Source organism: Pelobates fuscus, chromosome 10 (assembly GCF_036172605.1).
Source record: "Pelobates fuscus isolate aPelFus1 chromosome 10, aPelFus1.pri, whole genome shotgun sequence".
NCBI classification, from domain to species: Eukaryota; Metazoa; Chordata; class Amphibia; order Anura; family Pelobatidae; genus Pelobates; species Pelobates fuscus.
Window position 1 is genome coordinate 7,719,973 of NC_086326.1, and position 13,982 is coordinate 7,733,954.

The window sequence follows — 13,982 nt, forward strand, 5'->3', positions numbered from 1 at the left end:
AAAATCTATATGTATTGAATACATAGAACACAAAGTGTGGCCCAGAGCCCGAAAATTATAAAAATGGAAAATCACGTTTTCTTGAGCAGTTCTTTACTAAACTTAGTTAGAATAATTCCTTAATTGCCCAGTAAGGATAATTCTGTAAACATGGTTGTTCCACTATAGTGACGAAAATCACACGCAATAGAGACCCAAAGCTGTATAACTATATGTAACAGATATACAGCAAATGCCAATATCTTTCTATCGGTTGTATTAACCAATTGTGTGTCCCTGGAAGCCTGAGCATTTTTCCAACATAGATCGTATTACTGTAACTTCTACTACCTGTCATAAACCTGTGGCACATTGGCAGTTTCTAGAGCATAAAATAACATCTGTGCCATCGGTTACCTTAAAATGGGGCATTTTCTGGAGCAAATCTGGATTAAAGTAGAAAAAAATATATATTTGTATGTTATTTATTCTGCGAACAGTTGGTTTCCCAACAAATGTTATATATTTATTTTTTATTTCCTTAGCGTCATCTAGCACCTGAAATTTTTCACGAGATCTTTAAGATGACAATCCAGGAATTTGACAAGCTGCCTCTCTGGAGACGTAATGAATTAAAGAAAAGGGCCAGGCTTTTCTGAGTCGCCCCGCTGCGATGTTCTGCAATAAGCGGTTGATGATCTCCAGCATCTGAGGCGTGGAAACAAATCCAATACTGCCCCGTGTGATACTGAATAGGGGTCCTGCTAATGTTTGAACTATGGGTGAAAGTGTGAAAATGTCTCAGTGACCTATGCCACTAACGCATACTCGGCGTGCCAACGGACACGGGACACGCTACTCTCCTATAACTGCCACACCGTTTGATATCACTCTGTGCCCACTTTATCCAAACACGAGAGGGGGATGCGAGTTGCCTATGTGTTTTTGTGTGTGTTTGTGCAAGAGAATTTTATTTTATTTTGTTTGTTTTTTTCTGAAGTCCTTCAAACACTTGGCTTTTCTAGTCAAGCACTTAACAGGTTTACACAAAATTATAACCAAATTCCTTAGATCTGCCTTTAATGTTTTTGGAAAATAATAATTTTAGTTAACATCTTAAAACGCAATGCCAATTCTATGTATCTTATCTCATTTAGCTAAAATGTTGTTTCTCTTAGCGGAGAGTTTTAAGAGTTTGTTTTCTTCTGAAATACCACTTTCTTCTTACCTAAGGGACGCAGTGGATGTAGAGGTCGTCCCTGGTCCACACGTTCCTACTGTGGCTATTGTAACCAAATCTATTTACACTAAACAAATAGAGGGAGGTAGGTCTTGCCATAATATAGGAAGGGCAGCCGGAACCCCAACTTTAATACCAAAAAGGCTTGTATCTGGCACTCGTGGTTAATCTTATGATCAGTAAATATCTAACAATATTTAATCATGTTAATAATAATAAAAAATATATTAATTATGCAATTTACACTGGGGCCAGGACCTGAGCTCCGAGTGGAAGAGGAATGCACCCCATCATTTTCACAACGTGGGTTTAATATCGAGACTTTGAGATAGTCAATGTTTCTTTCATGCTCCTTTATTTTGAGAGAGAGTTTTTTGGACCCTACCTCCGGTGATTGCTTATCACATCTAGAAATGCATTTGTTTTTGGTTTGGTTTGGTTTTTTTCGCTAAATTAGGAATTGGGGAAATTGTCAAAGGAATTGTTCATTTTGGACAAAAATTGCCATGCTGTACCAACAAAACAAAAACAACTCTTCAAAATGTTTACGTTTCTTGATTAGTTATTTGGGTCTGAACATGAGTATTCAGTGAAGTGTGAATTTCAGGAGTTTAGAATGAATGCAGAGTGAATTGAAATTTTAGAACAAAGTAGCCCTTTTTTTTTTAGCTTAATTGGAAACATTTTCAGTTGAAATAATTTGGCCTAAAATATGACATTTCCAACAATTACTTATTTAATGAATGGTCCAGCAATTCCCTGATCAGTTCTCCCCAATTCCTATTTTATTGAATAGACCCAATGTCTCCCAGCAATGGCAAGAAGGCAGGGAACGTTGGCGCAGATTAATACTGATATAATGCAATCCTTTTATCTTGGCACGCAAATAATATAGTCGCTACATTCGCCAAGACCCATGTAGCATCATAGGGAGTGTAGTGCAAACTGTAATTATCGTTGAAAAGAGATGAGAAAATGTAAATTATTAATGGATATTTTATTAATGCCAAGCACACTCATCAGATGTAAGGACAAGGGTTAAGAAGCCAGCGATCTGTCCACATTCTGTCTCTCTATAATATGAATGCACTGAATACAAAAACATAAACACCAGCTTTGGCTGGCTTGCTGTGATAGGAGCTTGTACTTGGACAGTGGCTGGAAGGAGACTCTTGGCCAGTTTGACACATGCCCACAAGGGGGTGCTAGTTACACCTATTCTCTTACAGTAATCTCAATGGGTTATAACAAATGTATCCTGAAATATTTATATTTTTTATAAATCACTTTTTGTGTAACACTCCACATGCCCCCTCTTCCTTGTTCACGTGGCAGTCTGTATGGACCATTCCTGCATCCCTTTGGCCAGTAGTTAATGGTAATGGTTTTTATTTGTTTTAGATTTCTAAGAAAGCTTTCGAACAGAAACACCATACAATAAAGGCAGAGCACCAGTCTGTCTGCGTTCCTTTATCATTACGCAATAATCACAGATTAATTACAATAAAGCTGGTCTGGGCTGCTTTCAGAATGCCTGAGAGCAATACAACTCTTCATGGTACTTTTATAAATGTTCTATAGAAGCCTGCCTGCCATAACATACATAGGGGTTTATATACTAAACAGCTTCCAAACTGAAGGCCATCATTGCCGGGCTGGAAGACTTGTTCATTGAATCCACCCAGCTCACAGTCTAGTGTTTAGTAAATATTGTTAGATTGCAAGCTCTGCATTTTTGTATGCGAGGTAAGGCATATAAGACACACAGATATATAGCAGCTCCACCACCCTAATAGCCGCATTCTTAAGATAACATTATAACTGCTTGAGCTGCCTCAACGTCCAGCAAAACCCTTAAAGGGATATTTACTTAATACAAAAATCAGAATTGGAAAAAGAAATCGCCAACTTGGCTGGGTTTTCAGTTTGGCAATAGTGGGCTAATATATGAAATTCACTTTGAATTCTTGTCAGTTAACCTTTTGGTGAATAGCTGTGGATGAACCAGGAATTTCGCAGATTGACATAGAAATAGCAAGGTTTGGGCCATAATAAAAAGTTGGATGATTTTAACTAAAATGAGCGATTCTATAGTTCATTCTCCACGTTTTCCAGTTACGCGAATCAAACCAAAATAGGGTTTGACCAACGAAAAGGTTGTTTTGACTTCTGATCTCAACAATAGAAATGAATTGTCTCCTATTGTTAAGGAATATTCTAACAGTTGGTGATTTATGTATCAGCTTGGGAATGCAGTCCGCTGCTCAGGATAAATCACAGATTTATTTCTATGGCATTTACTATAGATTTCATGTTATGGGGCTTTACTGTCATTGCAAAGCGCTTTGGGAGAGAACAGGCGAAAACCACTTATAATCGAACTGGAACTCAGTATAACGTATCCGATATATTAGCGAATGGAAGCTGTATGTGTGAACATGTATCGAGACAATCCTCTCCCTGTAACAGGTGCTCTATCTGTAGGGCTGACTCCCTCTCATATATCTGTACAACTTCATTAAAGCAAGTTATTAAGAATGACTCTGGTTTGGTGTGTTCATCACAAGCACTTTGCCAGCATTGCCGTTTGATTGTGAACCTCCTACCGGTAGTATAGACACTGATGGCTGAGCTTAGCACTGCTAGTGTTTGCAAACTACATTTCCCATGATCCTTTTCACTGGCTGAGTTTAAAGTGAAAGAGGAATAAAAACTCTGACTGGGCCATTGTTTGTTACACTAGTCTCGATTCATTGGATTCAGGTAAATCCTCCTTCCAGCATGTGCTGTAGTAATGTCATTGGTTAAACACATGAGATATTAAAGGCGACATTGTGTCAATCATACATTGTGACTCTCCTCGTAGACAGGATATTGCTTTCACTCCTTAGTTACATTGGATATAGATATTTACTCTAAGAACGGATACATGAATTACCAGAATTATTCTTTATTTCCTTTAATTTAGATCGGGGCTGTCCAAAAAGGTCCCCAGACGTAGAACTACAACCCCCATGATGCTTTGCATGCCTTTACAATGACACGGCATCATGGAAGCTGTAGTTTTAAAACATCTGGGAATCTACCTTTTGGGCACCCCTGATTTCGAGAATAATCACCCATCCAGCAGTTATAGGGTTAAACTTACGCTTTGCCACAGCTCTCAATATCCTGGTAATATGGTTTCCAGGATAGAACCGTCCAATGACCTTTTATCGCCGTCTGATAAATAAAGGGATAAACGGCTCAATACTGAGCGGATTTTGAGATCCCCCAATTATGGCGAAACCTGCAGACAGACGTTCCTTCCTACAGAGATAATACTGAGGTCATACCGTATACAATAAAAACCATCAGCTGTGGATCCCAGTTTATATCTAGATAGAATTATTATAATTAACCATCTAGACATAAACTGTGATCCACAGCTGATCTTATAAGTAGAACCTTGTCCACTGACTTTTTTTTTTAAATTCTTTATTTTTCATCTTGACAAAGTTGGCAATATAACAAGAAGATTCGGGCTTATGGTGTGCAATACACATAGATAATGGTACATAATTGATATTCTTATACCACATGTATCATTCAACGAGTGACATTCTTTGTACCACTTGTCAAGGTACATGCATCGTCTAGTGCTAATAGGGCATGATGTACCGCAGTGTAAGAGTACAGTATAGAATAAACATGGGGGGGTGCTTGTGTGTTATATGATTTATTCTGTCAGGTGAACTCCCCATTTGCGGGTACTTTTTTGAGCCAAGGTGAACATAAATTACAGGATGTGAGTACCCCATCTCACGAGAGTACGCAAGATTTGTCCATTAACTATTATACCAACAGGGGGCACCAAAACTCCAGCAGTAACAATATACAATATATATATATATATTTCTTCTAGTCTGTGATGGTCACTAAACTGCAAAGTTGATATTAGAGGCCCAGCTGGGATATTGGGAGAATTTCCCCAGTTTCACTATTATGCCTGATATTAGCAATTCCCTTGTTAGTTCCACAGAAATCCTGGTTTAGTGAAACCCTGGGACGTGTTTTAACCCTTAAAATCCCTGAAGATTCTTGTTTTCACATTGATTGTGGAGAATGTGTGTAATGCTGGTTACTTTGGCAGTTCATTTCATTGATATTCGCATGTTTAAGATAAGGGTTATGGGAGTAAAAGCTGTGAGAGAGAATTTTGTATTGTTGATGTTTTCCCCTGCGACTGTCATTATTCCCACCATTCCCAGCCAGATGTACACTGCTTCGATGAGAATCAAAGGAACCTGCTCAGAATGTTGTTATACATTGCCCTCCGGCCATGCTTCATATCATACAAGATCTTGTACGGGCCTGGAGTGAGCTCTGCTCCCCTATGACGTCAGTGGTGTATTTTACATTTTAACACAGCAATGTGTCAGGTAGATTCCCCTGATTATTCTTAATGCAGCCATCCACCATGTCTGCAGATTCATTTACAGAATTTCTATAGAAATTGAGTCCTTTCGCAGCAGCCTGTGTGCATAACGTGCGCTGGAGAGGAGGTACCATCATGTGATTCGTTAAACATAGACAAAATAAACATGGAACGCGCTTTAAAACATAGTCTACAGCAAGATAAGCTAATAACATTCTGCTTTGATGAAACTTTTCTATATTTTGCAACCAGAAAATCCAGTTTGCATGCAGAGCCCATGACATCCCCTCATACAACCAACGAGAACAAACTATACAAGTGGAGCCAGAGTGGAAGGATGTGTGCTAGGCCTCCCTCCATTCCAGTAGCCATTCACAGACAGACAATGAAAAACATTGTATTAGCAACATTTAACCCCTTAAGGACCAAACTTCTGGAATAAAAGGGAATCATGACATGTCACACATTTCATGTTTCCTTAAGGGGTTATGGGCATATTGTCTAAGCTGTGAATTAACATCCTACGGTGAGCAGTGTATTATGGGAAAATAACACCATTGAGAGGATCTGGAGACATCGTAATGAACCACAAGACTAGACGTGGCCAAACTGGGTATTTCGGGACGGCAGTTCTTTAATTCGTATCTAACCCAACAGAAAACATGCAGCGATACACCCGGTTTGCAGGTTTCGTCTGGATCTCGAGCCAGTGTGTCTGACAGCCCTGAGCCCTGCGATCAGAACATGTGGTGTCTTACACTCTGTCCATGATTAAACGTGATAACACAACTACGCGGAGTAAACAGATATTACTGAGAATGAAGTGTAAGATATTGTCGCAGTACGTTTCGAGGCATTGGGGATAAACTTTCAAATGATGGTCAATTTACTTTCCAGAACTCTAAATAGCTAAAAGTGTACAAATTGTGTCAAACTGAAATGACATAAATAAGAGCTTAACTATTGGAAAACTGAACAAATAAATATTTTACTTGAAATCGTTTTTGTTTCCTTAGACAGGGAATTATGGTATGCATTTTTAGTAAATCTGTTATATGACAAAGAGTTACTCCAATCGCCATAACACAGCCCGCTGTAAGGGTTATCATGCCAGGAGTACCCTGAAGTAGTTCACTGGTTTAGCAATGATTTGCCCCTTCACCTGGGTCCCCAGTGTTGGGCAATGACCCATGGTGGTCTGGTGACAATATGGACAGAGGGACACCGCCTGAGGAACTGACAATATGGACAGAGGGACACCGCCTGAGGAACTGACAATATGGGCAGAGGGACACCGCCTGAGGAACTGACAATATGGGCAGAGGGACACCGCCTGAGGAACTGACAATATGGACAGAGGCACACCGCCTGAGGAAGGAACAACATAGACAGAAGGACACTGCCTGAGGAAGGGACAATATGGACAGAGGGACACCGCCTGAGGAACTGACAATATGGACAGAGGGACACCGCCTGAGGAAGGGACAATATGGACAGAGGGACACCGCCAGAGGAAGGGACAATATGGACAGAAGGACACCGCCTGAGGAAGGAACAACATAGACAGAAGGGCACTGCCTGAGGAAGGGACAATATGGACAGAGGGACACCCCCGGAGGAAGGGACATTATGGACAGAAGGACACCGCCTGAAGAAGGGACAACATGGACAGAGGGACACCGCCAGAGAAAGGGACAATATGGACAGAATGATACCGCATGAGGAAGGGACAATATAGACAGAATGATACTGCCTGAGAAAGGGACAACATGGACAGAAGGACACCGCTGGAGGAAGACACAATATGGACAGAATGATACCGCCGGAGGAAGGAACAACATAGACAGAAGGACACTACCTGAGGAACGGACAATATGGACAGAGGGACACCCCCGGAGGAAGGGACAATATGGACAGAGGGACACCGCCAGAGGAAGGGACAAAATAGACAGAATGATACAGCATGAGAAAGGGACAATATAGACAAAATGATACTGCCTGAGAAAGGGACAACATGGACAGAAGGACACCGCTGGAGGAAGACACAATATGGACAGAATGATACCGCCGGAGGAAGGGACAACATGGACAGAGGGACACCGCCTGAGGAAGGGACCATATGGAAAGAGGGACACCGCCTGAGGAAGGGACAATATGGACAGAGGGACACTGCCTGAGGAAGGGACCATATGGACAGAGGGACACCGCCTGAGGAAGGGACAATATGGGCAGAGGGACACCGCCTGAGGAAGGGACAATATGGACAGAGGGACACCGCCTGAGGAAGGGACAATATGGACAGAGGGACACCGCCTTAGGAAGGGACAATATGGGCAGAGGGACACCGCCTGAGGAAGGGACAATATGGACAGAGGGACACAGCCTGAGGAGGGGACACAGATGGGAAGAGGTTCACTAGCACAGAGTAATGGGGGGCAGTAGGTAAGTGATTATGTAATAGGACAGTTTTATTGCCGTGGTTATGGTCATATACAGACAGACTATTACATTGAGCCCCGCAGCAATAAACACGCACAGGGTCTTTACTAAACGGATTTGTAGTAAATAAATACATCAATTTCAAACATTCGGTGCCCTCCCGGGACTGGGTTCTGAATCCGCCGGTGGTTTCATGGTGCATTACAAATGGCGCTATAATGACGCAGTGCCGTTACCAGTATGTCACCGTTACAGTGACACAATAACACGCCATTGTGAATACGGAACACATCTTTTTGCAGCTTAGCCTGTTTTACTATAAAATAAATATTAGAAAAAGATCCTCAGTCAATAAACTGTCAAATAATTACAAGCCCGGTTATATGATATCTCCCCCTCCCCCTCCCCCCCCCCCCCCCCCAAATCTAAATGGACGAGAGCCAAGTCAGAAACATTTTAATCTTGATGAATTAGCCCTTCTGTGCTTTAAACTTGCTGTTTGGGCACGTGGGGACACGTACAATCGTCCCTTTCAGAGCAGAGAGATGGTGAGCGGGCTCTCACTGTGACTAACGTCACTAGTATGTGATCCTGGGCCCAGCCTGACATCCGGCCGCCTTCATCTCGGCATACAAAGTGTTAATAGCGCACACAGGGGAGCAGTCAGTTATTAGCCAGCATTAAAGGCTCTGTGTGACCCGGGCACAGGATCAATCTGTGTAGATTGGGGGGAAATTTAGGGTTTAATCTTCTAGAAGGGCTGGTGTCACCCTCATTTGGCTGATAGTCATTGGCCTCATATGTAAAATAACAAACACAGTAGACAACGAGTAATTTGCATATAGCAGGACAAGCCAATATATATTTTATATAATAAAGTGTTAGGAGTGACTTTACTAAACGTTTATTGTGAAGAAAGAAGGACACATTTTAGTCACTATAGTCAAACTGTAAAAAATAATCTCCACTTTACTATTTTACCATAAAGGAACACTCTGAGTACAGCCACTGCAGTGGTTATGGTGCCCGGAGTGCCATAGTGTCAGTATAGTCAGTATAGAGAAAGCCGCCTCCATCTTAGCTCCCTGCCAGTCATTGTTATAAGCTCCGCCCATTACACCTGGCAGTCAGCATAGAGAGAGCAACCTCCATCTTAGCTCCCTGTCAATCATTGTTATAAGCTCCGCCCTTTACACCTGGCAGTCAGTATAGAGAAAGCCGCCTCCATCTTAGCTCCCTGCCAGTCATTGTTATAAGCTCCGCCCATTACACCTGGCAGTCAGCATAGAGAGAGCCGCCTCCATCTTAGCTCCCTGTCAATCATTGTTATAAGCTCCGCCCTTTACACCTGGCAGTCAGTATAGAGAGAGCCGCCTCCATCTTAGCTCCCTGTCAATCATTGTTATAAGCTCCGCCCTTTACACCTGGCAGTCAGCATAGAGAGAGCCACCTCCATCTTAGCTCTCTGTCAATCATTGTTATAAGCTCCTCCCTTTACACCTGGCAGTCAGTATAGAGAGAGCCGTCTCCATTTTAGCTCCCTGTCAGTCATTGTTATAAGCTCCGCCCTTTACACCTGGCAGTCAGCATAGAGAGAGCCACCTCCATCTTAGCTCCCTGTCAATCATTGTTTTAAGCTGCGCCCTTTACACCTGGCAGTCAGTATAGAGAGAGCCACCTCCATCTTAGCTCCCTGTCAATCATTGTTATAAGCTACGCCCATTACACCTGGCAGTCAGTATAGAGAGAGCCACCTCCATCTTAGCTCCCTGTCAATCATTGTTATAAGCTCCACCCTTTACACCTGGCAGTCAGTATAGAGAGAGCCACCTCCATCTTAGCTCCCTGTCAGTCATTGTTATAAGCTCCGCCCTTTACACCTGGCAGTCAGCATAGAGAGAGCCGCCTCCATCTTAGCTCCCGGTCAATCATTGTTATAAGCTCCGCCCTTTACACCTGGCAGTCAGCATAGAGAGAGACGCCTCCATCTTAGCTCCCTGTCAGTCATTGTTATAAGCTCCGCCCTTTACACCTGGCAGTCAGTATAGAGAGCCACCTCCATCTTAGCTCCCTCTCAGTCATTGTTATAAGCTCCACCCTTTACACCTGGCAGTCAGTATAGAGAGAGCCACCTCCATCTTAGCTCCCTGTCAATCATTGTTATAAGCTCCGCCCTTTACACCTGGCAGTCAGTATACAGAGAGCCGCCTCCATCTTAGCTCCCTGTCAATCATTGTTATAAGCTCCGCCCTTTACACCTGGCAGTCAGCATAGAGAGAGCCATCTCCATCTTAGCTCCCTGTCAATCATTGTTATAAGCTCCGCCCTTTACACCTGGCAGTCAGTATACAGAGAGCCGCCTCCATCTTAGCTCCCTGTCAATCATTGTTATAAGCTCCGCCCTTTACACCTGGCAGTCAGTATAGAGAGAGCCAGCTCCATCTTAGCCCCCTGTCAATCATTGTTACAAGCTCCGCCCTTTACACCTGGCAGTCAGCATAGAGAGAGCCACCCCCATCTTAGCTCCCTGTCAATCATTGTTACAAGCTCCGCCCTTTACACCTGGCAGTCAGCATAGAGAGAAGAGGAGAAATGATACAATGTTTCTATTTCTCCTCTTCATTTACATTGTGTGCCCTGTCTGATAATTATGATAATAAATAGATAATTATGTCATTGTGGAGTCCTGATTATATTATCACATATAAAGATCGTGTAGTCTATCACAGTATCATACAGTAAATCAGGAATGAAAGGGTTACTCCAACTACCATAACCACTTTGGTGATTTGAAGTGGTCTTGGTGGTGGGAATCTACATGCGCAGTGTTCCAGCTCCCCTCTGGTCGCGAACACCTGTCCGATCTCATACATTGCAGTGTTGGGAGCTATGGTTAAGTTAAATCAGGAAGCTTTCTATGCAGGATGAGCAGTTTGCCGAGCTTTGTATTTCTGCAGTTTAATTCAGCAAGTTCATCGCACGGTTTGGCAGCTCTTTACTAGAGCCAAGAAGTCAAACTCCCCCACATGGTGTTACTCTCCACCTGCTGGAGGGTCAATATATCCAGACAATTAAAGAAATACATCTTAAATGTTTCGTGATCACCAAAACAAAACCCAATAAAAAAACTGAGGCTTTACTGTGACCTGAATTATGTCACCCAGCCGTTCGCCCAACGAACCTGCAAGCATTGGTTGGAGAAGTTAGATTCCACGTTCCGTAAATTGTTCCATTTCATGGCGTTACAAACCGTATTGTTCCAGAAGTCGTATATCAGCGCTGAGTGAAGTGCACAGCTGGTACCCATGTCATGCGCTGTTAGTGGGATACGATCCAGTCCCGGTTGTGCAGTTACTGTAAATGTTTAGTTATTGTCTACAGAAGCCCATCCGACTCTGAATGGATCAGTAAATGGGACCCAGCTTCCTCCAGTATGATCCTCTGGACAGTTTACCGAGATTTATCAATGATTGCTCGTCAATCAGATTTCAGCCGGTTCTGTAACCAAACCACTGAAATTTGAGCCAAATTCTGAAAATCCAAACTCAAATATTCTAAATCTGAATTTGTCAGCAGGGCTCTGTGTGTATCTCTATTAATAAACATCAGGGAGGGCCAAATAAATCGAAAATAAAAATAAACTTTGTTCAGTCCTAGAAAATGAGATTAACAATATCTAACAGAACTGATAAAAAATAACATAACCGGGCTTGCGAACCTGCTAACGATATCTATCGATCAATACACAATTAGATTGAAAGCATTGGATTACCACAGCCCAGCATCAGGAAAAAAACAACATTTATTGTAATTTTCGGCTGCTGCGTTTCAAATTAACTAAAAATGCAATTAATAATTTACTGATCCTAAAAGAATATCCAAACTCGGCGTGAATAATGAATTTGTGATGTTATAATGACACCACCGGCAGGGGCTCTCAACGCCCGGAGATCCTGGATCAATAAACATTAAGAGCTGTGTAACTGAACACTAACCTAGTTAAATGTTCTTTAAAGGAAAACTCTGAGCACCATAATCACCGCAGAACCATGTAGCGGTTATGGTGATGTTGTGGTTATGGTTCTTTTAAAGAAGATTAATAGCCCCAGAAAGTTTAACTGAGCATCTTGGGATTTGCAGTTCACAAATAGCTGCATTAATGGGATAGGGGGTAATGGCCCAAATCAGCTGAGACTCTTTAATGGGAGAGGATTAACTCAGTCGGTTATTTGGAAGAAACAGCCAGGGATTCGAAGGATTGCTGACAATACCTGAAATATCATTGTTTTCTTGAGGTCAGTGGTTATGGTAGTCACCAAAGCTTGGACAACATTTATATATATATGTAAATAAAAATGGTAGAATTATGTCCTCCGCATAATCGCCAGGTCTTTCAATACTTGCTATAGCAAAAAAATGCCAAAATAAAAATTTACCCAAAGTCTATTAAATTCTATAAAAAATAGACCAACCCGGGTTCTCACAAAGTTTATTCCCTAAACACTGAACTTTCGTGACTTACAGCCAAGTGATGGAATTTAAGCTAAATTACTGGATGTGGAAGAATTCTCCAACCCAATGATAGTCACAGCTTTTATTCTACCTTTCAGCTTTAATTCGTGAAAACTCCAGCTTAGTAAATATGTCTGTGTCACCTGAAGACACCGAGGAGTTAAATAAAAACACACAAAGGGAAGTAAATATTGTGTTTTTCTCTAAATGTTCTATGAATAGCCGCAGCGTGCGCTGTGTAAGAGGTTTGTGGTTCAGAAGATGTTAGAACGGCTCAGGAAGCTCCAGGTTCAAAATAAAGCAGATGATGTGGGTTTAGGTAAACGGCGTACGTTTTAGTTTCCCTAATTCACATCTTTTTATAAACTCTCGCAGGCGTTTTATCATTGTGTCAAATGCAGGTTTACAGGAATATTAAAGTGTCAATTGTTGAGAATTCAAGGTGACTTCCGAGGGCTCCCATGTCTGTTTTTGCGGCGGCCATCATTATAGCCCATAATAAAAAGTTATTCACTAAAGTGAGAATTCAAGGTGAAAATAAAGGGAATTTCAAATGTAAAGTCAAAATAGCCGAACAGGAAACATTCTCTAAATCCGTGTTTCCATTCAACTACTCTGGCCTTAAATGTAAAATGTGTGAATTCACCACCAGTGTTGGGGTTTGTTTACATGTAGTGTTGAGGTTTGATCTGAGAGATGTGTTTGCATGTAGTGTTGGTGTTTGAAGGGTTGTGTTTGCATGCAGTGTTGGTGTTTGAAGGGTTGTGTTTGCATGTAGTGTTGGTGTTTGATTGGAGGGGTGTGTTTACATGCAGTGTTGGTGTTTGATTGGAGGGGTGTGTTTACATGCAGTGTTGGTGTTTGATTGGAGGGGTGTGTTTGCATGCAGTGTTGGTGTTTGATTGGAGGGGTGTGTTTGCATGCAGTGTTGGTGTTTGAAGGGGTGTGTTTACATGCAGTGTTGGTGTTTGATTGGAGGGGTGTGTTTGCATGCAGTGTTGGTGTTTGATTGGAGGGGTGTGTTTGCATGCAGTGTTGGTGTTTGATTGGAGGGGTGTGTTTGCATGCAGTGTTGGTGTTTGATTGGAGGGGTGTGTTTACATGCAGTGTTGGTGTTTGATTGGAGGGGTGTGTTTACATGCAGTGTTGGTGTTGATTGGAGGGGTGTGTTTACATGCAGTGTTGGTGTTTGATTGGAGGGGTGTGTTTACATGCAGTGTTGGTGTTTGATTGGAGGGGTGTGTTTGCATGCAGTGTTGGTGTTTGATTGGAGGGGTGTGTTTGCATGCAGTGTTGGTGTTTGATTGGAGGGGTGTGTTTACATGCAGTGTTGGTGTTTGATTGGAGGGGTGTGTTTGCATGCAGTGTTGGTGTTTGGTTGGAGGGGTGTGTTTG

At 42.1% G+C, this 13,982-nt stretch overlaps 1 protein-coding gene across 1 annotated transcript in view; it reads left to right on the forward strand.

Moving 5' to 3' along the window:
* Positions 1 to 3,760, forward strand: part of ABLIM1 (actin binding LIM protein 1) — a 207,104-nt gene extending 203,344 nt beyond the window's left edge. Inside the window, exon 23 of the mRNA XM_063434108.1 lies at positions 525 to 3,760. Coding sequence (XP_063290178.1) covers positions 525 to 638 — 114 coding nt within the window. The 3' untranslated portion in view covers positions 639 to 3,760. The remainder of the gene's footprint in view (positions 1 to 524) is intronic.
* The last annotated feature ends 10,222 nt before the right edge of the window (positions 3,761 to 13,982 follow it).